This window comes from Peromyscus leucopus, chromosome 1 (assembly GCF_004664715.2).
Source record: "Peromyscus leucopus breed LL Stock chromosome 1, UCI_PerLeu_2.1, whole genome shotgun sequence".
Taxonomy (NCBI): Eukaryota; Metazoa; Chordata; class Mammalia; order Rodentia; family Cricetidae; genus Peromyscus; species Peromyscus leucopus.
This window is the reverse complement of record NC_051063.1, coordinates 136920773-136934523: the sequence shown is the minus strand read 5'-3', so window position 1 is coordinate 136934523 and position 13751 is coordinate 136920773. Positions and strand designations below refer to the sequence as shown.

At 41.2% G+C, this 13751-nt stretch overlaps 2 protein-coding genes across 2 annotated transcripts in view; one reads left to right on the top strand and one right to left on the bottom strand.

Annotated features, from left to right (window-relative positions):
• Positions 1-13751, top strand: part of Agbl1 (ATP/GTP binding protein like 1) — an 830193-nt gene that overhangs the window by 41364 nt on the left and 775078 nt on the right. The window lies entirely within an intron of this gene.
• LOC114699884 (60S acidic ribosomal protein P0-like) lies at positions 6374-7437 on the bottom strand. The gene is given in 2 exon segments (XM_037198554.1): positions 6374-7188; positions 7191-7437. Coding segments are annotated over 2 exon segments (957 nt in total). The 5' UTR covers positions 7381-7437; the 3' UTR covers positions 6374-6421.

Below are 13751 nucleotides of genomic sequence, written 5' to 3'. Positions count from 1 at the left end.
CGGCCGCCTGGATGGGACGGTGGAGAAGAGCAAGAACTAGGGTGGAAAAACATGCAAATTCAGGGAAGTCTGGAGTTCACTTAACAATAAGGTATGAATAGTAGCTTCTCTTTTCTCCCTCTCTTTCTTTCTCCCTCTTCACCTTCTCTGGTGCTGAGAATGGAACACAGGACCTCACATGCACACTAGGCCAATGCTCTACTGCCAAGCTACCAACTCTGCTCTCTCTCTCTCTCTCTCTCTCTCTCTCTCTCTCTCTCTCTCTCTCTCTTTCAGTTTTGACAAATGTAACACACTATATATATATATATATATATATATATATATATATATATATAAAATGCTTAACAAGGAGGAAACAGGGGCCTTCTGTACTGTCTTTGAAGCTTTTCTGTCAACCTAAGTTATTAAAAATTTATAAAATTCGGCCATTTTGTTTTCTGCACACAAGTAGCTCTCTACCTATGTCTTTCTAGTTCTACCTCTTTCTCTTGCTCTCTTATCTTTAGTTCAGGTTGACTTTGAACTCGCTATATAGCTAAGGATGACCTTGAACTGCTGACTTCTTGCCTTTACCTCCTGAGTGTTGTGATTATAGGCATGCACCACCATAATGGTATAAATGCTGCTGGGGCTCAAACCCAGGGCCTTGTACATCCCAGGCAAGCACTCTACAAACTGAAGCACATCTCTAGCTTACTCCCAGTTTCTTCACACACCTGGCCATGCCTCTCATACTGACCTTCATTGTCGTTCTAAATATTATGGCTTAGACACAAAGCTTTAGAATGTTACTTCCTATGAGGAAATCGTTTTAGTGATAGTTCATCATCAAATTCTTGACAATTGACCATGGAGACTGAAAATTAGAAGAGGGTCAAAATGTTTAACCTAATTATAGACAGAGTAACTCATAAACATCTGTAATGGCAAGCCACCATTATAATTGCAGATGGGCACAAAACTGATGGGTGCTAACACAGTAGACTTGATTTTGGGGAGGAATGAATGAAAGGGTCTTTAGAAGTAGTTTTACTAAACATCTCTCAAAGTGAGGCAGTGTCTTTATAGTACCCCTGATGGACTGAAAGCTGTTTGCTCTGGCTTAGTCAGCTGACTCCCTCTGTCTGCTGAGAGGGAGGAACTCAACCTGGCCAATCTGTGCTTGTTTTTACATGGTTGACTTCCCTAAAAAGTTAACAGAAGAAATTTGCAGCTTTGACTTTCTAGGCCTGGATTTCCTTACTTGGTATAGTACAGTGGTTCTCGATCTTCCTAATGCCGTGACCCTTTAATACAGTTCCTCATGTTGTGGTGACCCCCAATCATAAAATCATTTTCGTTGCTACTTCATACATTTTTTTTTTGTTTACTGGTGAGCTGTAATAATATGAGTCTGATATGCAGGATATCTGATATACAACCCTGTGAAAGGGTTGTTTGATCCCTCCCAAGGGGTTCTAACCCACAGGTTGAGAACCACTAGAATAACATTTTCTAGCTCCACCCACTTACCTCAAATTTCATAGTTTAATTTTTCTTTACAGATGAATAAAATTCCATTGTTTATATGTACCATATTTTCACTATCTATTGAAGTTGATATCTATTGATAGTGAAGTTGATATCTATTGAAGTTTACTATCCTATCAGTTGAAGGATGTTTAGGTTGTTTCTATTTCTTAGCTATTATGTATAGAGTAGGAATGAACATGGCTGAGCAAGCATCTGTGGGTAGGGATGTTGAGTCCTCTGGGCATAGGTGTAGGAATAGAATAGTTGGGTCACACGGTAATTCTACTTTTTGCATTTTGAGAGTTCTCCACACTCATTGGCTGTGCCAATTTTCAATCCCACCATCAGTGAATGAGGGTTCCCCTGTCCTTACGTACTGTCTAACGTTTGTAGTTAGTTGTTTTCTTGATCTTAACCACTCTGACTGGAGCCCTGAGTCTTTAGATGTGAGTACATAACCTGGTAGCCTCAGAAACCAGGAAAGCAAAAAAGGGAGGAGGAGCTCTAGAGAGGGGGATAGTAAGAAACAGGTACTATAAAGGGGGGATGGGAAAAGCAAAGGGGGGACTTTAAGTGGGGAGGATAGTAGAGAGGGGAAGGGAGGGAGCAGGGACACAAAGCACATTTGAAAAAGCCACAGGGAAATATTATGTTTACTTAAAATACATATATAATATATAAGTGTATATATGTAGACATATGTTTTAAATGGAGTTATGCCACATGGGGTGATAACGCCTCCCCCAAGAACCATAGACTAGCTAACAATATCTCCTGTGCTAGATGTGGAAAACTTCCCTTTGAGTTGCTAATCAGAGGGGGACCAAGAGACTCCCCATACAATATAGGCTATTGCCATGGCCCTTGGTTACCTCCCAGAACTTCAAGATAAGACCCTATTTCTGAAGACACCACATACTCTGGACACAGGACTTAGAAGATATGAGCTGGAATTGACCTTGAAGCTTCCTACATGAGACCTAGCTCTCATAGTGTTAGAAGGTGCTATGCAAGCTCCCAAGGGAGAAAAGCAATTAATAGTCCTATTCAGCTATAAATTTTGCAAACCACAAGAACATGGTATAGTCGTGGCTCACCAAAGAAGTAGCTGCTCCTAGTTGGAAAGAATTCCCTACTTCCTCACTGTCTACTGTACTCATTGTGATGGGGCTCTTCACAGAGTTTCCACCCTTTCACTCTTGCTCCACATGCCTTAGCCCCTCTCATACACTGAATTCAGTGTAGACATGAGTGGGATAACTTGGGTCTTTGGGGGGCTTGTTTTGTATCTGTGTTGAGAATTCTCACACCGATCATGTCCTCAAGTCACACCTTCCACTCTGGCTCAATGTATTAAAGGCTATCAAATAGTTTTGAGTATATAATTGATTGGATGGGTGGATAGAAAGACAGGTAAATGGGCATTCTGCCATAAAGTCACAACTCAATGATGAATTGAGTGACAATCTCATCCCATCCTTCTGGTTGGGCAAAGAGATGTTGCTGGATTTCTGATGGCTCCCATCCCAGCCGTATTTTCAGACTCCATGAAAGGATACACAAAAGCAATTTCTGTTCACGACACTTACTCAATAATTCAACACAAAAGAGAACTGCAGGAAGGAGAAACGAAACAAATTTGTCCTCCATAAGTGAGACTATTGAACTAGGAGCCTATTGAGTGTTTCCTTAGTTCTTGGAGTTCAGCTCTAACAACTAGATGAAAGAGTTGCCTGATGTCTTCTATCCATTTTATGATCCTACATACCTGCACGCACTTTCATAGATTATTGGAATCGTGACTTTATTGACTGATTGCCATATATAGAGTATTTTTTTCTCACTGTCTTGTGACAATCTTTGATCTGGAAGCCTTGATTCATAGTGGAAGTATAGTACTGCCTCCACTTTTTGATGTTCTTTTTTCTATCATAATTCTTATTTATTATAGCCATGAATTTTTATTAGTTTTATAGCCCTTTCTGTGAACACTGATTTTGCAATATCCTCTGGTTTTCTTGGGTGTGCTTTATAAAGAAGGCAAAAATATCACACCTTTTGGGAAACTATAAGTGGGATATGTTTTCAGCATTATCATATAAAAAGCATTTGTTGTGACTTGAGCCCTCATGAAATACTGCCTGAATGCTTGAGGCCTTGTATGAGATTATCCACAATCGAGAGTCCAAGCAGTGTTCTGGTGGAGTTCTGATGTGGCATCTGTGGGTTCTTATAGTTCTGGGATGGGATGTTTACATGTTCAAAGAGATATCTAGCATATTTATAAATCGATAGCAAGATCAATGTGAACTTTTCTGTGAAAAATGAGGCTTCTCTGGAAGAATTGTTTACAAAGCACACCCAGACATTCACATAGTCATGATTAACTCTGGACATCTTATTCAGTAAAGGAGTCCACAGGACACACAATAGATAAAAAGATGAAAAATATGGTAACTAATTAGTCTTGGTATAATATGGAAATGAAGTGTTTAGGCATTTGAAAAGAAAGATTAATATGTTGTTTATTTCCTAAACTGCTTTCTGTTTAGCTGATTTACCGTAGCTACACTTACCATAACAGATCTTGCAATAAACTTTTGTTTTCACTGACCACATAGCCATCCTGGATATATTAGTTAAGAAAGGTTTTGCTTTGAAAATGAACATTGTTTGGATGGAAATCACAGTTGAGGTTCTTCAAAGGCACTTGGAATGAGCTAGTTTCTTCTAGAAGCTCATCACACAGTTTAAAATATTTCCAAGATGAGCCTCACGAAATGAGGAGGTTATGCTCCCCAGGCAGGCTGTGTAATCTCTTTCCCTTGGAAACTCATGAAGGCAAGTACTGACAAGTATTTTTCTTCCCGAGATACTCCCCAGCAATCTGGCTATCCTAGAAGAAACAGCTCTAGGAATTTTTAATGTCTGGCTTTTCCATATTTGACCTTGACTACTGTGACTGTGCTTATAAAGGCACTTATTTATTCAGAATTATGTGTTTTTTTGTTTTCAACCTTGGCTATTGTTGGTGTCATTGGTAACTCCTTATTATTACTGTTAGAAGCTCTATCACACACAATTTTTTTTTTCTTACCACCGATGTTGAGAATTTTTCCTTTCCTGAAAGCTGTGATCAATACCAGAGTTAATCTTTGATGAATGAGCTGCTTCTTCGTATAGGAAATAACTTGGGAAATTACCTTACATGGTAGGATGGGAAACCCAGTGTCTCCTGATCTTGCTTATGTTGATCTATAGTTTTGTGGTATAGACATGGAAGGTGAGCCAGGGTGAAAAGAGATCAATGGAATCCTCTAGAGGGAGTCTAGTCAAGAGTGAGTGGGAAACCATAAGTGGAAACTTGATTATGGCAGAGCCAAGCTCACAGTCTACAAAAACTATTTGTACCTCTTTCAACAGAGCACCTGGAATGCCTATTCTGTCTTCCTTGACAGATATGTATGAACATACGACAATATTAGTCAAAGAAATGAGGCTAGAAAGATTGACCACTTCTAGGCCCAATGCACAAAGCCTCCTGAAAAGATCCTTGCATTTTCCTTCTGTTTATTTGATGAAAATGAATATATTGACCTCTTATAGCACATAGGTAAAGAAGAGCTATAGGAAGATGGAAACAGGGTTCCTGCACCACCCCATGTGGAATGTAAACCAGTTAGTCATCAATCAGTCAAAAATGATCTCTTTTTGGACTTTGTGTGAATGGAAAAGAAACCCTTCTTTTTGCAATTGGGCCATTTATACATTTGGGGTTATTTATTGCAGTGGTCAGATGGTTTTAAATAGCTCGTATAACAAATAGACTTGCTCCTCTGCTTACTAAGTAATTTCTTGCAATGTAAAAAGGGTGAAATCTGTAGCTGTTAGTAGCACCATTGTTCTGATTCTGTAGGTTACTAACTAAGAGGCTTGGGAAATGATACCATTTGAACAGTAAGTTTCTAAACACTTGCTGCCTCTCTCTATGTGATGTATCTCATCCCTCCATCCCAACTCAGTCTTAGTGTTCTGCCGTTATCAATAGAGACACAAAGGACTGACGTAAGTTATGCTGATTCACATGAGTCTTCATCTTCTCTTTCCCTTGCTGAAAGATCTCATTTGCTAGATCCAAAGAAACAACTTATGCTTAATACAAGGAAACTTAAAAAATTTATATCACTTGACAGCAGTACCAGATTTTTGTTACTGATGGAGAATTTCATACATTGGTAGTATCATGTGTTTTGATCAAATCTACCCCCATTCTTTCCCCTCCAATTCTTTCCCATATTCCCCCATAATTTATCACTCCCAACTTCATGTTTTATGTTTTTAAATCCATGGAGCCCACCTAGTGCTGCCAGGATGTACATGGGGGTAGGGTTACCTCCTGAGCATGGGTAACTTCTCAGGGGTGAGGTTCTCCTTTTCTCCACACCCACATTAGCCTCTGTTGTCTTGTTTTCTTTTCTAAAGTCTTAGTCATTCTTACTGGAGTCAGGTGAAATCTCAAGTTAGTTTTAATTTGCATTTCCTTGATGGCTAAGGATATTTCTTATTTGTATTTCTCCCCGCCTCTCATTTTTCTTCTTCTTTTTTTAAAGAAAATAAGATTTATTTTGTTTTTATGGGTGTTTTGCTTATGCGTATATCTATGCACCAGAAGAAGGCCAGAGGAAGAGATCCTGTCCCTTGAAACTGCTGTAAGTCATCACGTGGGTGCTGGGAATTGAACCGAGTTCCCTGGAAGAACAGCCAATGCTCTTAACCACTGAGACATTTCTCCAGATCCTGTGTCAGTTTTGTTTTTTTTTTTTTTAAAAAAAACTCTATCCTTGGTTCTATGCCCCAATTTTTTTTTTAACAGAAGTAGCTTTTATTTATTTCCACGTTTCTCAAATTAAGCTGGCTGAATTGGTTGTTTTGAGGGCCTTAGACCAAATCCCATATCCTCATCTGATTCCTCCGACTCTTCCTTGGCTTCAGCCTTGGCTGGGGCTGCAGCAGCAGCAGGAGCAGCAGTGGTGGCGGCCACAAATGCAGATGGATCAGCCAAGAAGGCCTTGACCTTTGCAGCAAGTGGGAAGGTGTACTCAGTCTCCACAGACAAAGCCAGAACCCGCTTGTACCCATTGATGATAGAGTGCGGCACTGAGGCAACAGTCGGGTAACCAATCTGCAGACAAACACTGGCAACATTTCGGACACCCTCCAGGAAGCAGGAGTGCAGAGTCCGCTCTGGGATGTCGAGCACTTCCGGGTTGTAAATGCTGCGGTTGTTGAACACCTGCTGGATGATCAGCCCAAAGGAGAAGGGCGAGATGTTCAGCATGTTCAGCAGTGTGGCTTCACTGGCACCTACTTTGTCTCCAGTTTTTATCAGCTGCACATCACTTGGAATTTCAATGGTGCCTCTGGAGATTTTAATGATGATACCTAAAACCTGGAAGAAGGAGGTCTTCTCTGGCCCCAGACCAGTGTTCTGGGCTGGCACAGTGCCCTCACACGGGGCGATGGCACCAGCATGGGCAGCAGCCGGCACCTTATTGGCCAGCAGCATGTCCCTAATCTCAGTGAGGTCCTCCTTGGTGAACACAAAGCCCACATTACCCCGGATATGAGGTAACAGTTTCTCCAGAGCTGGGTTGTTCTCCAGGTGCCCCCGATGGCCTTGCGCATAATGGTGTTCTTGCCCATCAGCACCATAGCCTTCCCTCGCAGGGACATGCAGATCTGCCGCATCTGCTTGGAGCCCACATTGTCTGATCCCACAATGAAGCATTTTGGGTAATCATCCAAAAGTTGGATGATCTTAAGGAAGTAGTTGGACTTCCAGGTCGCCCTGTCTTCCCTGGGCATCACGGCGGTGCGTCAGGGATTGCCACGCAGGGTTTAAAGATGATGTCACTCCAAGGAGGACTCCTGGCGAGAGCTCTATGCCCCAATTTTAAATTAGGTTGATTGTTTTGTTGATGTTTAGTTTTGAGTGGCTTCTTATATTCTATACACTAGCCCTCAGACGTATAGCAATTACGTATTTTTCCCCCCATTCTGTAGGTTGCCTCTTCACTTGAATGATGTTGTCTTTTGCTGTACAGAAGTTTTTTAGTGGTACCATTTGTCACTCTTCATCTTCATGCCTGGCTAACAGGACCCTTCTCAGAAAGTCTTTTCCTATGTCTGTATGCTCAAGCATCTTCCTTATTCCCCCCACATCATATTCAAGGTATCAAGTCTTATGTTGTATCCTTGATCCATTTAGAGTTGAGTTTTGTGAAGACTGAGAAATGAAGATCAAGTTTCATTCTTCTGTATGTAATTATCCAGTTTGATCAGCAGCCTTCATTGAAGATGCTGTCATTTCCTCAATATGTGTTGTTCTCTTCACACACATGCACAAAAATCAGTTGGTTATAAGAGTGTTGTTTTTTATGGGAGTCCCCAGTTCTATTTCATTGATCAGTGAGTCTGCTTTTATGCCAGTACCATGCTGTTTTTATTACTATAGTTCTGCAGTATAACTTAAAATCTGGAATGATGGTACTCCCAACAGTGTTTTTATTATCCAGGATTGTTTTTGGTTATCCTGGGTCTTTTGTGTAAACATGGAGACATTTATTCCTTTGATTTGTATCATCTTCATTAGCTACCTTGGGAGGGGCATCATAATACACAGGTTTTCGTCAAAGCATTATCAAAGTCTTTTCCAACTGGAGCCAAGTTGCAGTTTGCAGTACTAGATGTACTTGACTGTCACAGATGAGGCTGGGAGTGGTAGGTGGTTTTGCCCTTGCGTATGAAGGGCATTGCTACATACCTTATCTCCTAGTCCTCCTCTTCAACATATTCTCATTTGCTTCAAATATAGACATTAGGTTGAGAAACCACTGCACTAGTGTAAGTTAATTCATTGGAACATATTTTAAAGGATAATCAGCAGAGTAGACATTTTTGAGGGAATGTGTGCAGGTTGGAAAGAAAGACATAAATAAAAAATTATGGAGGTTGAAGTTGACTGCTAGGATATTTTCATGGACCAGAGGCTGCAGTCCAACAAATGTAACCGAAGAAAAAGAATTATCCCTTCCTGGAAATATGCCAATTGTCTAGTTGTTCTTTTGGAATGGCACAATACTGTCTTGAATTAATAAAGGGCCGCAGACATTGTGGCAGGAAGAGGACTATTATACTAAAGTTGGAATGGTCCCTTTCACCCGAGGCTTCTGTCTGTTCTAGAAGCAGGGGTGGGGGGTGTTATTAACAATGCTTCCTGCTCTGCCTGAGCAGGTACCTGTCCTATGAGGTCCCTGGCATGCTTCCAGCAGATGGACACATTACCACTTTCTCTCCAACTTCACATTTTCAGAGTTGGACACTGAAAAGTGACTGCTGGCCCCCAATACCAAAACAGTGGAAAGCGTGCCTCTTAGCATGAAGACTAATTGACACAGTCTGACATCGTACCAGCTTGTCAGCAGGTCGTGAAAGGGAAGGGGCCTGAGGAGTTCTCTTTAATTATTGCCATAACCAATGGGGGAGGAGAGCCACGTGGGGTCCAGAGAAGGTGCATGATTAATCTGAAGCCATAAAGGAAAAATAAGGGTGAGGACTAGGCTTGCCTTCTCCGAGTCTGATGTGTTTTGTATTCCATCATGGTAGCACTTTAAAAAAAATCAATAATTCAGAGAAAAGCTCAGTAAAATATTTGTTGGATTTTCAGTTTAAATACCGGTCTAGCTAGCTCCCCCCCCCCCGAATTGGTTGCTTTCCAAACTCAGGGATACTAAGTCAGATTTTCCAATGCTCTTTTATTGACCGGCTGCTGTGATAGGTTTATGTTCTAATCACTATTGTTCTGCATGAAGATCTTTATTTTTTTTTTAGGTAGATTACATTTTTTCCCTCACAATTTGATGAATCGGGCATTTGGGAAATACTCTCCAGGGGGGTTTCACTGGGCATGTTTTTGAGGTTGCTCTCAGAAGCCGTCATCTAGAGCTGCGACTGCTCTGGGTGTCTGAGGCTACTTCCTCTCACGGCTAACAGCTGACGGCAGCTGTTCCCAGGTCAGTAGGTTTCTTCACTGGCTGACCACCTGAACACCATCTGGATCTTCCTATGTAGCCCAAGATTCCTTACAGTCTGGCTACGTCAGACTATTCTATACTCTTACATGGAAATTCTGGGTTATTAATGTCAATGTCCTTTCTTCTGTCAAGATAATTTTTCCTTAGCTTTCAAGTTACATTGCTTTTTTATGATATAGCTTCCAAAGGCACCCACTTTTACTTCTCTTTCATTCTATCTGGTAAGTTAGATAGTTCCCAAGTTTTGTTCTACCTGGTAATAAGAATGTTCCCAAGATTGAAGGGTAGGAGACACAGCTTTTACATGTTGGTGATTGGTCTGCCAACGTGTTTGTGGACATCTTAAAATTCTCACAGTTTATATCCTACATTTTAAATGCTTTCATAGAAGACATTAATTTGGCTATTATTGAGTGTCTGATTTTCTTTTTCAGAATTTCTAGGCTTCAAAACTCAATTTACAAGATATGGAGAAAGTTGTTCTTATTAATGAGTAAATTATTCAGTTTCCATTGTCCTCAGTTCTCTCAGTTTTCATTACAAGAGGAATAGATACAGGTAAATGAAAGATGAGGATTTTGTTTTGAGGGCTAAAAAGTAAATGATCCCTGAAATAGCAGATACACAAATGACACTACTGTGATAGAGTAGACTGTATGGCATGCCAGTTCATACCTGATGCCCATCTTTCTCTCTCTCTCTCTCTCTCTCTCTCTCTCTCTCTCTCTCTCTCTCTCTCTCTGTGTGTGTGTGTGTGTGTGTGTGTGTGTGTCTGCACATGTGAGTATGGCCTGTGTGCATGTGTGTGCTTGTACCTCTGTGTACATTTCCAGAGGCCAGAGGAGGATTTGGAGTCCTTTTCTATCAGTCTCTACCTTATTCTTCACTGAATTCAGGGTCTCTCACTGATCCTGGAGCTGAACTGGTGGCTACCAAATCTAGCAATTCTCTTATCTCTGTGTCCTGAAGCACAGGTTACAGGCATGTGTGAGCTCACACCTGGCCTTTTACATGGGTGCTGGGATCTGAACTCAGGTCCTCTTGCTTGCATGAGAGCACTTAACTTCTGAACCATCTCCCCAGTGCTGGATGCCTGTTTTGTAATTCTCGAATTGTGTACAATGTCTCTGAAAATAGCTCTTAAGATTGGATTAAGGATGGCTATTCCCTGTAAATTTAGAGAGTCCTCATGTTGGCCAATTTTTCATGCAATAACAGGCATCCCTGCAATGCATACCACTAAGAAGTCAAATCAATGCTTGTATTAGATAGTTTCTTGTTGCTGGGATGAAATACCTGACAGAAGAAGAAAAAATGTGTTTGGACTTCCAATTCCAGGGCACATAGTCCACAGTGGTGAAGACATCATGGAGGCAGGAGTGTAAAACACTTCATCACATGGCATCTGCAGTCAGGAAACAGGGAGATAGAGATAGATAGATGATAGATAGATTGACAGATATATGGTAGATGTTAAATAGAAAATATATATATATATATATATATGATAGATGGTAGATAGAAGGTAAATAGAAAGAAAGATCGATAGATGGTAGATAGTAAATATATATATATATAATAGATAGATGGTAGATGGTAAATAGAAAGATATATATGTGTATATGTGTATATATATATGCTAGATGGTAGATAGATGGTAAATAGAAAGATAGATAGAGAGATAGATGATAGATAGATGGTAGATAAGTAGATGGTAGACAGATAGTAAATAGAAAGAAAAAAGAAAGATAGGTAGGTAGATAGATAGATAGATAGATAGATAGATAGATAGATAGATAGATAGGTAGATGGTAGATGAATTCTGGCCCTTAGCAACCTAACTCCTCTTTAACTTCAGGACCCAATCCTATGGGATGATGTTGTCCATGTCCACTGGCACCCAATGGGTTGGCAAGAGTTTCCACCTAAAACCTGAGGAAGAAGATTCTAAAACAGAGCTAAGCAGCTTCCTAGTTGTCTCTCTCAAGTTAGCTGTAGCCTGCATGCTTGAGCTACTATATGGCAGGTTCCTGGCGTGCGTGTTTGACCTGCAGTATGGCGGTAATGAGGTGTCTCCAAGATGCACATTATGCTGCTGTGTGGTGGATTTAGCCTTTGCTGATTAAAAAAAAAAAAAAAAAAAAAAAAAAAAAAAGAGGTTTCTGGGCTACATACTGCTTGGATAGAAGCATAGATCCACTAACTCAGAGGCTTCCAGTCTGAGGAAATAGGATCACCTGAGGAACTGGTGAGGTGAGGTGGCTGTGGCTTGTTCTGCTTCTCTGATCTTCCAGCATTCACCCCAATACCTGGCCTCAGGTTTGATTTTATTAATAAGACCTTCTAAGATTCCTGCTACAAACCACTGCCATGCTTCCTTTGGATCTTTATCAAGCCTGGTAATTGACTTTTTATCATAGCTCCTAATGTTGCACTTTCCTGAGTGACAACTCAGCTTTGGATCCTCTCTCTCTCTCTCTCTCTCTCTCTCTCTCTCTCTCTCTCTCTCTCTCTCTCTCTCTCTCTCTCTTCCCCCCTCCCCCTTTTGGTGGTGTTTTTTTTTTAGAGATAGAGTTTCTTTGTGTAGTCCTGGCTGTCCTGCAACTTACTCTGTAGACCAGGCTGGCCTTGAACTCAGAGATCTGCCTGCCTCTGTCTCCTGAGTTCTGGGATAAAAGTTGTGAGCCATCACTGCCTGGCTTTTAGAACATCTTTTAAGAAGTACCTGGTTAAGCCAGGCAGTGGTAGCACACACCTTTAATCCCAGCACTCAGGAGGCAGAGGCAGGCAGATCTTTGTGAGTTCGAGGCCAGCCTGGTCTACAGAGCGAGATCCAGGAAAGGCACAAAGCTACACAGAGAAACCCTGTCTCAGACGCCACCCCCCCCAAAAAAAAAGTACCTGGGTATAGGACTTGGAAAGTGGGTGTCTTCTCAGTAACTTGGCGATGAAGTTTCTTGAAAAGTACTTGATTCAGTGGCTTCTCAGGTGTATAGCTGAGTTTCCTGTCTTGGGTTCCTTTAATATATATTTTAAAGGTACTGGGTCCAGTGAGCATCAAAGTAAGAAATGGTGGCTTCTGGCTGAAACAAGAAAGTGATGACTCCCTTCCTCAGGGCTGGGGTTGAGGCCTGGGCTGTAGGCACCAGGAGGTGTTATTTACTGGCTGTGTTTAGAATCCATCTGAAAGAGCTGAAAATTGTTTGACACTGCTTTTCTGTCATCTTGAATTCTAACCTGCCCATTCCGTGCTGTAATTTGTCAACTGTGTCTTGGAGAGACATCAGAGCCTGCCTAGAATAGAGCCAGGGCTGGCTCTCCCATGAATGCCATTTAAAGGAAATCAGAGAACCTTTCAGGGATATGATGCTGTTGATTACTGTCATGATTAGCATTAGGACCGGGAGACTTCACCATCTACCGACAAGTGTGCTGGGCACTGTTGACAAAGCACAGGACTCCAGATTGTTTTTGCCAGGGGAAGCAACCTCACTCTCTTTGGACACACATTTATTTCCCCTCTGCTCTCCTTATGAGTATTTTGCTAAGTCTGGAACATCATGACCCAGATGGAAAACTGACTCAGGAGGCTGTATCTCTGATGACCTTCCAACCTATTTTTAGGTTATTCACCTTTTCTCCAGCATGTGTGCCCACACATGTGTTTATTTACTCATGTTTTAGTGAGTGTTTATTGTAATCAAGCCTTTTTACATCGGATATGCTGTATCTAACTCAATAACACCTATGAGTTAGGAGTAATTATTAGGGAATACTGTGAATATGGAAACTGAATTTTATGGAGGTAATGGAAGCTGGCCTAAAGTGAACCTGCATTAGAAGTACATCTTTGGACTAGGGGGTATAACTTAGTGGTAGAACACTTGTCAAGCATATTCAAGCTGTGTATTTGGGATACTTCTGCAACAATGCTCACACTGCAACATACCTTAAGGAAAATTTCAGGATTGAGGAGAACAGAGCAGCAAAGCCATGGCAGATTGCCTAGTGTTTATCTAATTTGTACTGCCCAGTCCCATTGCATCCATTTCATTCTACCTCACTCTAACCCATCCTGTTATACCCCATCCATGCCATTCATTTTATATCTCCTCATTTCATTTCATCCCACCCCTCTATCTC